Genomic DNA, 12,768 nt, shown 5'->3' on the forward strand with positions numbered 1-12,768 from the left:
CAAGGAACTTTTAAAACAACTAACGAACTAACCTTCTTAAAAAGTAATTGAGCGTAATTTGCACAGATTTGTCTATACCTTTACTGACTCCAAGATGGTTCTCCTAAGAAGTGAAGAAAAGGGGCAAAATAATATAAAATGCATTGTAGACACTGCATTCTCGCCTTAATAATATTTCTGAGTAGTCGTGTCATTATAGCGTAAACACAATTTGATACACAGTGTAAACTATACTTTAGTTCAAAGTGCAATTAGGCTGATTTAATTATAATTAAGAGGGTTAATTTCTGGGTGACACGAGTAGCAAACCATTATATGAAATTTCATTACAAATTTTATTATTTTTGTTATTATGCATGATCAAATCATATTTAAATGTATTTAGAAAACATTAAAAATGTATTCGTGGCGCATTTTATTGCGAAATTGTATATTTTCCTATTTATCAAAAATATGTATATTTGTTAAGAGTTTATCTTTTTTATTTGTAAGTTCTTGCCTCTGATTATTGTGATTAATAAAAATAAGTGTAAAAATAGTTGTATTGATCGTGATGCCATCGTAATGTTTTATTTGTATAAACTGGCATTTCATTGAAATAAAGGGGTATATTAACATGTTTATATGACTTTTATTGCGTCTAAGCTTCATTCGTTTGATCCTCTTTTCTAGGTAAATAGTGGTTGTCTGGAAGAGAGCGCTTGAAAGCGATAAGGCTGTCCTTATTTTAATTGTACTGTATTTCTTGCAACGAAGTGTAAATTACTAAGCCATAAGTTATTTAGCATTAAGTGAACAACGTACAGCATTAAAATGATCGTTACAAAATCAACTTCTAGATTAAGGGTTTGTATGAAGTCGCTCTATTTGGTAACAATATTCCAGTTACAGTTCAACCCAAAATGGGTATTAGGTTCAGATTGTATCCGTTTCTTTGATCGTTTTAATTTTTAATGGGCACGTAGGTGATTAGCCTTCACCTAAAAACATGTAATTTTTTCTGTCTAAGACATGAAAAGACGTCGTCTGAGTTTTCTCATTTAGAAGAATGCTTAATCACCTGGTTCAAACAGTGTCGGGACAAAAACATAAGCGTATCTCGGCCTTTCTTACGCGAAAAGGCAGAAGAATTTTCACTTGAACATGAACTTCTGTTTGCGGCGAATGTGCAAGTGTCAATAATGAAAATGACGTTGATCATACCAGCAACTTTGACTGAACCAGCAAGTTTTGAACCACCAATAACAAATAAGGGCTGCATTCAACATCCTATGTTGAAAGATGTGATGATATCCAGGAACATGTATTCGGTTCATTGTTTGAGCTTGAAAAAATAATTGATAAAAAATCTGCAAATAGCTTAAATCAAAAGAAAATAACGGATTTTTTTAGTGTCCAGATTACTTCATTAATAGATATGTAATTCGTTTTAATATGTAAAATATATATACTACTAAACTTAAGTTGAATTCGACTCTAAAAATCTAAAAATACACTTAGAAATCGCGCCACTGTAAGTCGAAATTTCAGCAGTTAAATTCTTTCAGTTATCTCGAAGTTCTTTTTATGTCGAAAACTCGTTAAATCGATTTCCCTTGATATTCGAGTTACAGAGATTCCACTGTACTTGACGGCTTTTAAAATCCATAGTATTTTTACTTTAATTCAAGCTTTGAGTGTTTCTAGTAGTTTTATTATTTTATTAATATTTGTATTATAAAAAATTATCCACTTTTACTAGTTGTTGATTTAATTGCAAATGGTAGAACCCTGCAATAATATCTACTAAACATATTTTATCAACTAACGACTAGAAAGATAAGGGGCTTAAAAGTTCGTTGGATTTCGAAATAAAAATTTGTCATATTTATCAAAACTTTAATATTATAAACATCAGGTATACAAAGAATGCATTAACTTACACATAAAAATATAACATTTGATATAATATTAAACGTGACAAAATATTAATAATATTAGAAATGGGCGGAGTCGTGAGGTTAAACGATACAAATTTATTTATAGGACTACATAAAACGAGTAACTTTTTAACCAGGTTATCAATTAAACGTGTAGTTTATTTCTCTAGTTAGATTTTATTAGATCGTTTCTTAAGATAGGATTTGGAATAGTGGTTTATATAAAAATAGCGTTCTGTTACTTTTAATGGTTGCCTGGAAAAAATCGCTTAAAAAGACAGTTTCATTAAGCGCAGATAGATTACAGAATTTCATGTTTTCAAAGAAAGGTAAATTAACAAATTTTATTATACACAAAAATTATTGAAGGTGACATATTTCGACTGTAGATAAACTTATTTACGCCTTCCAAGGTGGTTTGTTAGAGTGTTTTCTATCTTTTTTGTCAAGTCGGTCAATCTTTTCCATTAAATCCGATCGGTTAGCGCGATCACTGGTTGGCGGTTCATTGAATTGTCTATCTCTAGATTGTTCACTCACGTCGAAATTTGGTGGTTTTGTGAGAAGCTGAAAAATATTTAGTCTTTAAACGCTAAATTCTCAAAATTTCAAATTTTAAGTAAAGTTTATAAAACTGTCGTGAAATAATCAATCTCAAATATTCATCAACTATGTGATACATATTACAATCGCGCTACAACCTTTTAGGTCTGAGCCTCAGATTTTTGTATCTGTTCTATGATCATTCCTTATAGGCAAGTAGGTGATCAGGCTCTTGTGCCTGACACACGACGTCACGACTTTTTGGGTCTATGACATGTCGGTTTCCTTACGATGTTTTCCTTCACCGCTCGAGCGAATGTTAAATGCGCACATAGACAGAAAGTCCATTGGTACACAGCCGGGGATCGAATCTACGACCTCAGGGATGAGAGCCGCGTGCTGAAGTCACTAGGCTAACACTGCTCTGTTTATTCATATTAGTCTTATGAAAACATATGGTGTTTATTTATCAAAAATAAATACTGTTTCACTCGTAGAATACAAATATAATTTTAATAACATGAAGTGCCTATTAATATATGACATTAAGAATATTTTTTTAAAATTATTTTTGCTTAATTTGACATAACTGATTGTAAAAGAACTTACCATTTTGACGTAATGTTGTAGTTCAGTATCGCTAAGATCTTCGAAATTGAGGTCCCGCGAGTGTGAAAGACCCTGCGGTCTGTCATCTCTTAGTAATTTCTCACTTGGCATTGTTAACGGGGGTATCTTGGGTGGGACATACTCATGCGGGTGTGGGGTACACACTGAAATTTTTCGTCAAATATAAATAATATCGTTATAATAATTCTTCTGTGAGTGTGTATGTCACTGAACTTCTCTCAAACGACTGGACCGATTTTGATGAAATTTTTTGTGTGTGTTCAAGGGGATCTGGGAATGGTTTAGATTCACAAATCAGCCCGCCAGATGGCGCTGCAGTCGGTACTTTCATACTTTGCTTTACTAATCGCTTGAAATATCATGCAGGACAACGTCTGTCGGGTCCACTAGTATCGTTATAATAAGCTTAATGACAGCTAATGATACAGGATGACTGACATGATGGTGACACTTTAATACAGGAAATTGTCTTTCTAACCATTCAGTTTTGTAAGACTATAAGACATGAAATATATAAGGATGCTCGAAATATAGGAAAAGACATAACATTGAGCAGTATTGACCCTGAACTGAGGTCGAAAGTTCGTATCACGGCTGTGCGCATGTGTGGCACCGTTTTCAAATTCAAAATCACTTATTCACTTACGTCCGAACCCAATAATTAATCCACAATCTCAGATTGAAAACAATCTGAGATAAGACCGTGACAGTCGATCGATCTCCTATTTGCATCCCAATAACCAAACCCTACGAAGACAATCCATTTTTGGCGACGGATAAAATGCTCTTTGTCGTTCCATTTTACAGAGTTTTCATTCATATTTGATAGTCAATGTAAACCAAATAAAATAAATAAAACCGTACAAATAACATTAAAAGCTTTTTTAATTATTTAAAAAAACTGGTGTAAGTTAAAATCCGTTAAAATAATTAACTGTTGGAATCGAGCTTTCGTCAACTGTCATTTTCATACAAAAGTCTATCAACAGACACCGATCCGACTTCCCATGGATAGCTTGTATAGCTATCACAATCCGTCGATTGATTATTTGCACACTTGTTACAATATTTGGACTAAGATTTCTATCTCAGCTGGTTTCTATTTCAGAAAGCTCACCTAATTGCCTATTTGGAAAAAAGTATCAGAAATCTGGCCCAGGACCAAAAACATAAAAAAGAGAAACATACTCGCATCAGTCCTGTCCAACTCTCCCCTATGAGTGGGCAATGTCAATATCCTCAAGGCCTGTCTCCATTGCGCTTCCATCACGCCGTGCAATTGCGACGCCAATTCGCCGCGTTTACGTCGGTAATTGTCCAGCTTGCTCTGAAATAAATACAACGTCATTCGATTTAACGTTTTACTCCCTTAGATCGACTTTACTTGGGCCAAGATGTCCAATGTATTAATTCTTTCCATATACAACAACGAAAAAAAATATATAATAAAAAAATAATAATAATAATCAATAAATAATAATAATATTCAATATCTTTTTACCGGGCATCCCAAAATTATGGGCCATGAAGGGAAAGTACCTTAAATATAGTAGATAGGGTATGTTACTAAAAGAAGACTATGTTTTTAAAAGTTAGAAATTCTGCATTCAAAGATTTTGCTAAAAATGACTTGCCTCGTCTGGGAATCGAACCAATTTAAATGTAAATTTTTTTTTATGATGCCATCCGAAAGAATGGCCAAAAACTAATAACTCTTCTTAAGTAACATAGTTTTTTTATAGAACGGAACAACGTAAAATGTTTGAGTCAAATATCAAGAAAGTTATTTATCGCTGACGACGACGGTCGAAAGGTATATAATATCATTCCATAGATAGTATTGATTATTCGTAATTATGTACTCACTTCATAAAATACTTTATAGCATAGATTTCTTATAAGTGGACGTGTAGATAAAATTATAAAACTTAGTATTTCAATACGTCTTCTGTAAGCTAGACAGAAGGCAAATTTTAAACAAAAATAATGTTGTTAAATAAGAAAATGTAACAATTTATGATAGCGTTTGTTTGAATGCATACTTTTTAAGATATTTTAAAAGGAAGACAAATTTTTAAATGTTGTTCTTAACTTTGAAAATGAAACAGTCTATGCAAGCGCATTTTATTTTAATTATTAAAATAAACTGCGTTAATTTACTGACTGAATAAAACTGAAAATAACTTTCATTTAATTAAATTTGAAATACATCTAATATTATACCTCAAGCAAGCCGATCTTCTCATGCGCCTGCGCAAGCTGCAGCCGACAAAGCTTGATTTCCTCCCGCTGCTTCTCTTCAAGCACGTTTATTTCTAAACGATGTCTGGAAATTAAAGTATTTTTCTTTTATTTAAAAATGAGGGCAACTGGCGGCCTTATCGCTTTCCAGCGATCTCTTCCAGGCATTGAATGTGAGTAAGAGAAAAAAGTATCTGGAGTTTTACATTAAATATATACATTATCTATTTTATTAGTAACTGTGATCGTAAAAATAAAACAACACGTCCGCTTTCATGCTAAATTTCTCGGATTCGATTCCCTACAAGATAACAACTGTTTTGGATTAGAACATATAAAAAATATCTGTGGCCATAGGTCAGAATATGATAAATGCAAAAGTATTATGTCACGCAATTTTTGGAGGTTATTGCCCCCCCCCCCCCCATTGTAACGCGCTGTAACGTTTTTCTGTACCCATGTATAAGTAAGTAAAGTATAATATAACGTTTCGTGACCACCTAGTGACTCTTTTCCACTAATTTGTTACGTAATACTTGTACGCTCTCTTAACCGGAATATGTTCAATATATACTTACTGATCTTCTATCCGAGCGATTTGTTTATTAAAGCTATCGACAATTCCATGTTCCTTACTCCTCGCAGCGCTATCCATATCCCTTTCAGCCATTTCCAGCTGTCGTTGGAACTCCTGCAATTTGCCTAAAACGGCTTCTTCCAGCTGCTGCTGGTAATGATTCTTTAGCTCTGTCTTTTGCAGTTCTAAATGTTTGCGGAGGGATTTTGTCTCGTTGTCGAGGGTATCCTGGAAAGGTATTTTTAATATATTTAGTAAAATTCAAAATCATTTATTCATATAGGTATTCAATGTACACTTATGAACGTCAAAAAATAAACATATAAGAAATGCTTCTAATTTTACATTTACTGCCAGTTCTCAAATCAAGGGCGTAGAACGGACGAGAAGAACTGGCAATAAACTCTCCGCCACTCTTTAATCTCTTAGGGTCGGTTTCACAATGTATGGATAAAGTACCAAATAGCTATGCAACACATAAATTATTTGGCAGATAAATTGTGCTATTTGACACTTCATCGGACTCACACCTTATGATGGACTTTATGTGACGAATAGCGCTATCTGACAGTTGTGAAACGCAACAATAGTGTTTATCCTATCAATAAGTAATAAATAGCTAATTTGGAACTTATGTAGAACTTATTCGTACATTGTGAAACAGACCCTTATAATAGCCACGATATCTGATAACAAAAACAATGAAGCAACAATCCTTGGTCTTAGCATGTTCGTGATTGCGTTTTCTAATAGGCAAGTAGGTGATCAACCTTTTGCGTCTGACACATCGAATTATGAGTCTAAGAGCAGCGGTTTCCTTACGATGTTTTCCTTCAAGCAAGTGATAAATCCGGACAAAGAAAAAACGTTTAATGGTACACAGCTGTGGTTCTGTCAGGGTTGAGGGTCGCATCGCAGGGGTGATGGTATTGTTTAATTACGATGCTTTATAGTGCCTTATCAAATCGTCAAAACAACGTTGTTTTGTTTATCCCAAGCTAATAATGAAGACTAATCACCGACTTCCTCTTTAAGCCTTCTAAATAAAAATATATTAAACAAAGATCCAATTAGTATGTTTTTGACACACATGAGTACCAATCAAGCCTAAGAATAAGGAAGCAACAAATATATGAGAGTTACATTTTTGCAACTCTAGTACTAACAGAACTAGATAATAAAGAACGAAAAATGTATAAAAAGTGAATTAAATGTAAAAATCAAACATGAAAAGTAATGAAAACTACAATAAATTAGCATATAAAGACTCTTCCGCTTAAGGGACCCCGGTTAGAAGTCGCCAATGTAATAGGCCCTCATAATTAGGGAATAATCAAAGTCTCTACTCTGAATTCGAACCTTAAAAACATGACAACAATCTGTTGGTTGTAGAACCTCTGAATATGTGGTGTCTGATGTGGAAGGCCCTTGCTGTGCCAAGGTCCATTCCACATCATTTGTGGCCGTAGAGGACCGTGATACTAACGGCTGATCGCGTGGCTGGATGCGGACAAGGCTACGCTGTTACCGTGTCCTGCCCCGGGCGATTGCTGGTGGCGCCGTGGGGTTTTAGTGGGTATGCACTGTTGTGCGAGTCCCACATAACCTTTCCCCACCAAGGTCAACCGTGCCGCGGGAGGGTATGCGTAACGCATTTCCCCACGAAAAAAAAAAAAAAACCTCTGAATATACTTACACATTTCCTCAACAATTCACTAAGCTGATTTTGACTATCACATAGCTGTCGTTCCAAGATGTTGCATCTTGATCTCTCCTCATTAACTTTTTCTTTTACAACATCTCTTTCTTGCTCAATTAAATTTTTAGTCTCTTCTAAAGCTTGGAGTTTCTGGTTCAATTCATTAAGTCTACTCCTTGTTAATTCATGTTCATGTTTTTCCTGAAATTTATTCATATTAATTTAATTAAAACATAATAAACAGTTTAAATAAAACTACTGCCCAAGCCAAGGCTATACATTTAGCTCAGACTTTCTTGCTTTATAAGCATAGCAATTACCTAAATCGTCGGAGTTACGCCCCAAAATTATAGGCAGAAGCAGGAACTCTCATCAGAATTATAAACATTTAGTATTTCATATAGTAATAGTATTTAATTATTTATCATAAATGCATTTATTTGTTGTATGTATATAAATATAGAGTGAAATTAAAAATTTATTTAAAGTATCCTGTTCAGCTAGGAGTTATACAACTACTTTAACAGTCTAAACACAATCTGATTAGATTATTTAAAATAATTATTTGATAGTGCTTGAAATTCAGCATGAGACCTAATTGATCGCTTTAATACACTGCCCATTGCACTCTTAGTTTTTAAATATTCTCTTTAGTCATGATTTTGTAATGCAACAAAGTGATAAATATATGTAAGCTACCTCACATAAGGAATTAAATATATATTTACCTTTTCTACCGCCTCTTCAAGATTCTTCACACAGTCAGTAGACTGTTTATTCAGCCTCATTACCATTTCATAATTCTCCTTAAACACATCAATCTCTCTGTCTTTGTTCTTCACCACCTCATCCTTACTTGCAAGTCCTTTCTCTAAGCATTCTTGCATTTCTTTCTTTTCAGCTGACAGTTGTTTGCATTTCTCTTGATAGTCATGGGCCAAATTCAAAGCTTTGTACAGTTCTGATTCAAAATGATTTGTTTTCTAAAAAATTCAATCATTTAGCTTATTTTGATTTTTGAAGTTATACTTCTTTAGGCGCGTTATGAAAAATTGATGAGAGTGAAATTTTACGATGCGCACACACCGTGACACAAAATTAACAGAATGAAGTTGCCCACGGAAGATGCTACGGCATTGGACATATTTAAAAACAACATTTGAATAATAGATTTTATGTTACACTTAATGTAAGAGAATAATAATAAATATTTATTATTTAATTTTTCAAATGTAATCTGAACTTAATTGACTATAATGACTGCTTTTCCAGTCTTTGATTATTTTATTGTAATTAATTATTTGCATGCAATCAAAATCTATTTTTAATAATGCCAAAGAAGTATAACTTCTTACGCGCGTACATAAGTACACGCACACTTTTATTTTATTTTTATTAATTAATTAATATCTGTATCATTTTTAGTTTCAAGAGTGCAATCATTTTAAGTTTCATAAAAAATTTGTTAGATGGCAATGGCTGTGTAGTGTATGTAATACTTTTAAATTTTTATTGTATTACATATTACAAGTAAAACTATGTATTCATGCTGTTCCCCTAATTCATAAAAAAATTAGTCTAACTGAGCAATTTCAATTAAAATACTCATTTGTCTCTTTTCATCAAAGCGTAAATACAATTAAGGAGGAAGAGATGAAAACACACTTTAGTAAAAAGAGTGCAATGGAGTTGAGAGGAATAATTAGTTCTTGTATACCTTCTGAGCATCTTCAGCTACCAACTTAAAGTTATCTACTTCCCGCATCATTTTCTCGAGAGCACTTCGATGTCTCTCTTCTGCTTTATCTAGGCTACATGTGAGTTTTAACCAGGATTCACGTAACTTTGATATTGCAGCATCCTTGGCTTTATCGACTTTGATAGCAACAGCCAATTTTTCTTGTTGCTCTAACATTTTTCTTTGCAATTGTTGAATCATGGCTTCACAGTGCTGAAAGCAAATAAGGTACAATAACAGAAGTCTTTTTAAATTTTTCCTATCACAAAACAAAAATTAAAATAGAACATAAATCTATTAATCATAATCCCAAAATAAGAATTTTTCACCAGCACCAAAAAAGCTTAGTAAATTGGTAGTAAAATTATTAATTTATTAACCTTTTTTGGTGATTTAATTTAGATTTAATTATGATATTAATAACATTTTTATTCTTTCTTCTTGTACATATAAATCTTGTAAATATCCATTAAACTTTTTAGAGAAGAGAGTGTAGAGTTTTTGGTACTTACTATAAGTACTATATTTTTATTTCTGTAATTTAATTTTGTATTAATTATCCTTCTGCTTGGAAATCCCTCCTAGAAGAATTTTGAAGCATTCAGCTTCAGCTGCCATAGACCTCTTTATAAACATAAATTTGAGAAGAACCTGGTACCAAAATCCTTGGTACCTACCCTCTACTTGGACCAAAGCCAGAACATACCTACTAAAAGTAAAAAGTACCGTAACCAAAGAGCATGCATGTTGAATGTCATGAAAGTGGATGAAGAGAGGAGCAAGAGTGGTATGTCAGGACCAAGCAGGTAGAGATCTGTGGCATTCGTCTACTGCTTCGAGAAAAAGGTGTAAAGAATTTGTATTTTTGTTTATTTTTGGCTTAGAGCTAATTCCTTTAATACACCTTTATATTGTTTTGATTGTAATTTTATTGGACTGTACAGTAAATAATAATCAAAACAGTAGACTAACAGTTTGGGAAACAAATACCTTGTCTGTTTCACAAACTATTTCACATTGTAAGTGTACTAGTAACCCTTCAAATCAAATTAATTGTTGGTTTCACAGGAATGATGTTATATACTATAAAAGAAACATACCTCTCGCTTCAACCGTTCTTCTTCTAACTTGATGTTGTCTGATCTATCCCCCTTTTCAATTTTCTCTCCCCATAGTTCACTTAAGCTTAATAAATCTGTATCAATAGAATCTAACTGAATCTTCAATCGTTCCCTATTTTCATAGTCAAAAGGCCTTAATTGTGGCATTTTAAAATCTTCTTTCTTTACACCACCATCTTCTGTGGATGTCTGATATTCCTTGCTGTAATTTTGAGACTTATAATGCTCTAAGACTTTCGATGCTCTATCATATATTTTGGTAGTTGATGGTTTGAATTCAGAGTAACTTATGGACTGTGAACGTTTTGGAGTAGATGTTGGTTGGATATCCTTGTCTGAGAAATTTAGTTTACGAATGGTGGGTGACCGTTCATGCTTTTCCAAGTGATTTGCTGCATCTTGTGATTTACCTTTTGCAGTAGATAAATCATTGGTATTACCTTTAACTAAATATATATACTTATGTAAAATATTAGGAGGAACTGTTCTCTCACTGTTCAATGACAAATCTATGTTATTTTTAAGATCATATTTGTTAGTCATATAGTCACTAGTAGCTCCTATCACATTTTCAGGAATTGTTTTCTCAGGCTTTATTCTAGTTTCTGGTGTTTCATAGGACTCAACTTTGGTGAGAAATTCGTCAATCTCGTTTAATAACAACTTGTCATTCTTCTTACTTGGAGTGGATACTATACTGCTTATATCACCATCCATACTTTGAGTATCATTTGGTTGTTGGAACCTTTTGTATTCAAATTTTAAGTTTGTGTCTTTTCCAGTATCAATAGTGTCAAGACTCGTCAGTGAATTTTTTCTTGCTTTGTCGCTTTTAATAACCTTACGTCGTCGACGTCGCGGAAAAGTAAAACATTTTCTATCTATACTATGTTTTTCGAAACTATCAGAGTCCCACGTCTTTCTTCTTAGTGAATTGATACTTAAGGTAGTGGTAGAATCTAGCTCCAAGTTTTCCAACCTAGACTGAAGAGAATGCACTTGATTGACTAGTCTTCCTAAAACATGAGCCGTGCATGAAACCGGTTTGTGTACGACTGTACGCGATGACTCCAGCAAAGAGTTTTCTGAGTCAGAACTTTGTTCGAGGAAGAATTTTGGTGGTATTTGAACAAGAAGGTCAGTATCGTCGGTTTCACTCATTACAGCATATTTTAAAAACACTTAATAGTACAGCTAAAGCCATAATAAACAAAAATATTATAATAATAGTTTATTTAGTATCTAAGCATTACTTGTTAATAACATGGGCAGTAATTGGTCATAGGATTGCAATTTGTAAATAATAAGTACAGGTTTTCTTGTTCCAAATTTCGGAATACCGAGATTCGTTCTGAGTTCTGACTTAGGTTAGGAGGTTATTGACCGGCTAACCATAAACCATTACCAGTAACCAGCAACCGCTGGCGCTGACCGTTGTTGACATTTCGTCATAAATATTTACTTCTATAATCTATTCTTTAATTGAAAACGTAGCCTATGAACTAATGCACAGATACCTTTATTTTCTAACGCTCTAAATCTCATCAATATAAGTACTAAAAAACCAAACAAGATTACATCATAGAGCTTCTAATATAGTATAAAACAAAACACTAATATACAATACAAAGCAAAACAGCTATTTTAAGTATTCATTATAGATAGCCACTAGTTGAACATTTATTGATCAAACATTTAAGGTTCAAGCATAAGTAACGGCTATATGAAAAAGTGAGCCAATTTAATTTTTTAATGGAACCTCGCTGTTGGCCTGAAGAGCCAGCTTAAGAGGAACAGGAAATTCATTTTGGGCTATTTTGGTGACCGTAGCTCGGCTAGAATATACTTTTTCCGCGACTAGTGTAGGACAGCGGCTTTGGCCGTCGCCCGTCGCAGGCCGCAGGGTGGTCAGTCGCCTGAAGGGCATGACGTCCTCGCCCGCAAATGGACTAAACCCTTAAAGCTGATAAGATGATGACCCCGGTATTACTTGTATTTTAGCCTCGAAAAGTTGTTGTTCTGGGAAAGAATAATCGTCATTAAGTACATTGTTTTCATTAGATCGTTTTAACATTACTGATATCGAAAGTAAGAGCGCATCCATTTCTTTCAAAACAACGTCAGTCGAAATAACAAATCATATAAAACATATTTAATTGTATCTATGTATATGTATATTGTATCTATTGTATATTACTAGCGCATCCATTATTTAATTCATTTTACATAGCCATAGCGTATCCATTGCTATAAATCACACAAAGCAAGAGCGAATTAATTACTACACATCACATAAAGCA

General features: G+C 33.5%; 1 protein-coding gene across 1 annotated transcript; it reads right to left on the reverse strand.

The window, feature by feature from the left end:
• Positions 1–1,864: 1,864 nt before the first annotated feature.
• Positions 1,865–11,918, reverse strand: LOC125057741 (centrobin). Its single transcript, XM_047661609.1, has 9 exons — positions 10,448–11,918; positions 9,327–9,560; positions 8,338–8,592; positions 7,607–7,810; positions 5,912–6,138; positions 5,316–5,418; positions 4,281–4,419; positions 3,072–3,235; positions 1,865–2,486 (listed from the first exon to the last, which is right to left on the reverse strand). The coding sequence occupies exons 1-9, from the start codon at positions 11,627–11,629 to the stop codon at positions 2,319–2,321; spliced, it is 2,676 nt and encodes an 891-aa protein (XP_047517565.1). The 5' UTR covers positions 11,630–11,918; the 3' UTR covers positions 1,865–2,318.
• Between the last annotated feature and the right edge of the window lie 850 nt (positions 11,919–12,768).

This window comes from Pieris napi, chromosome 17 (assembly GCF_905475465.1).
Source record: "Pieris napi chromosome 17, ilPieNapi1.2, whole genome shotgun sequence".
Taxonomy (NCBI): domain Eukaryota; kingdom Metazoa; phylum Arthropoda; class Insecta; order Lepidoptera; family Pieridae; genus Pieris; species Pieris napi.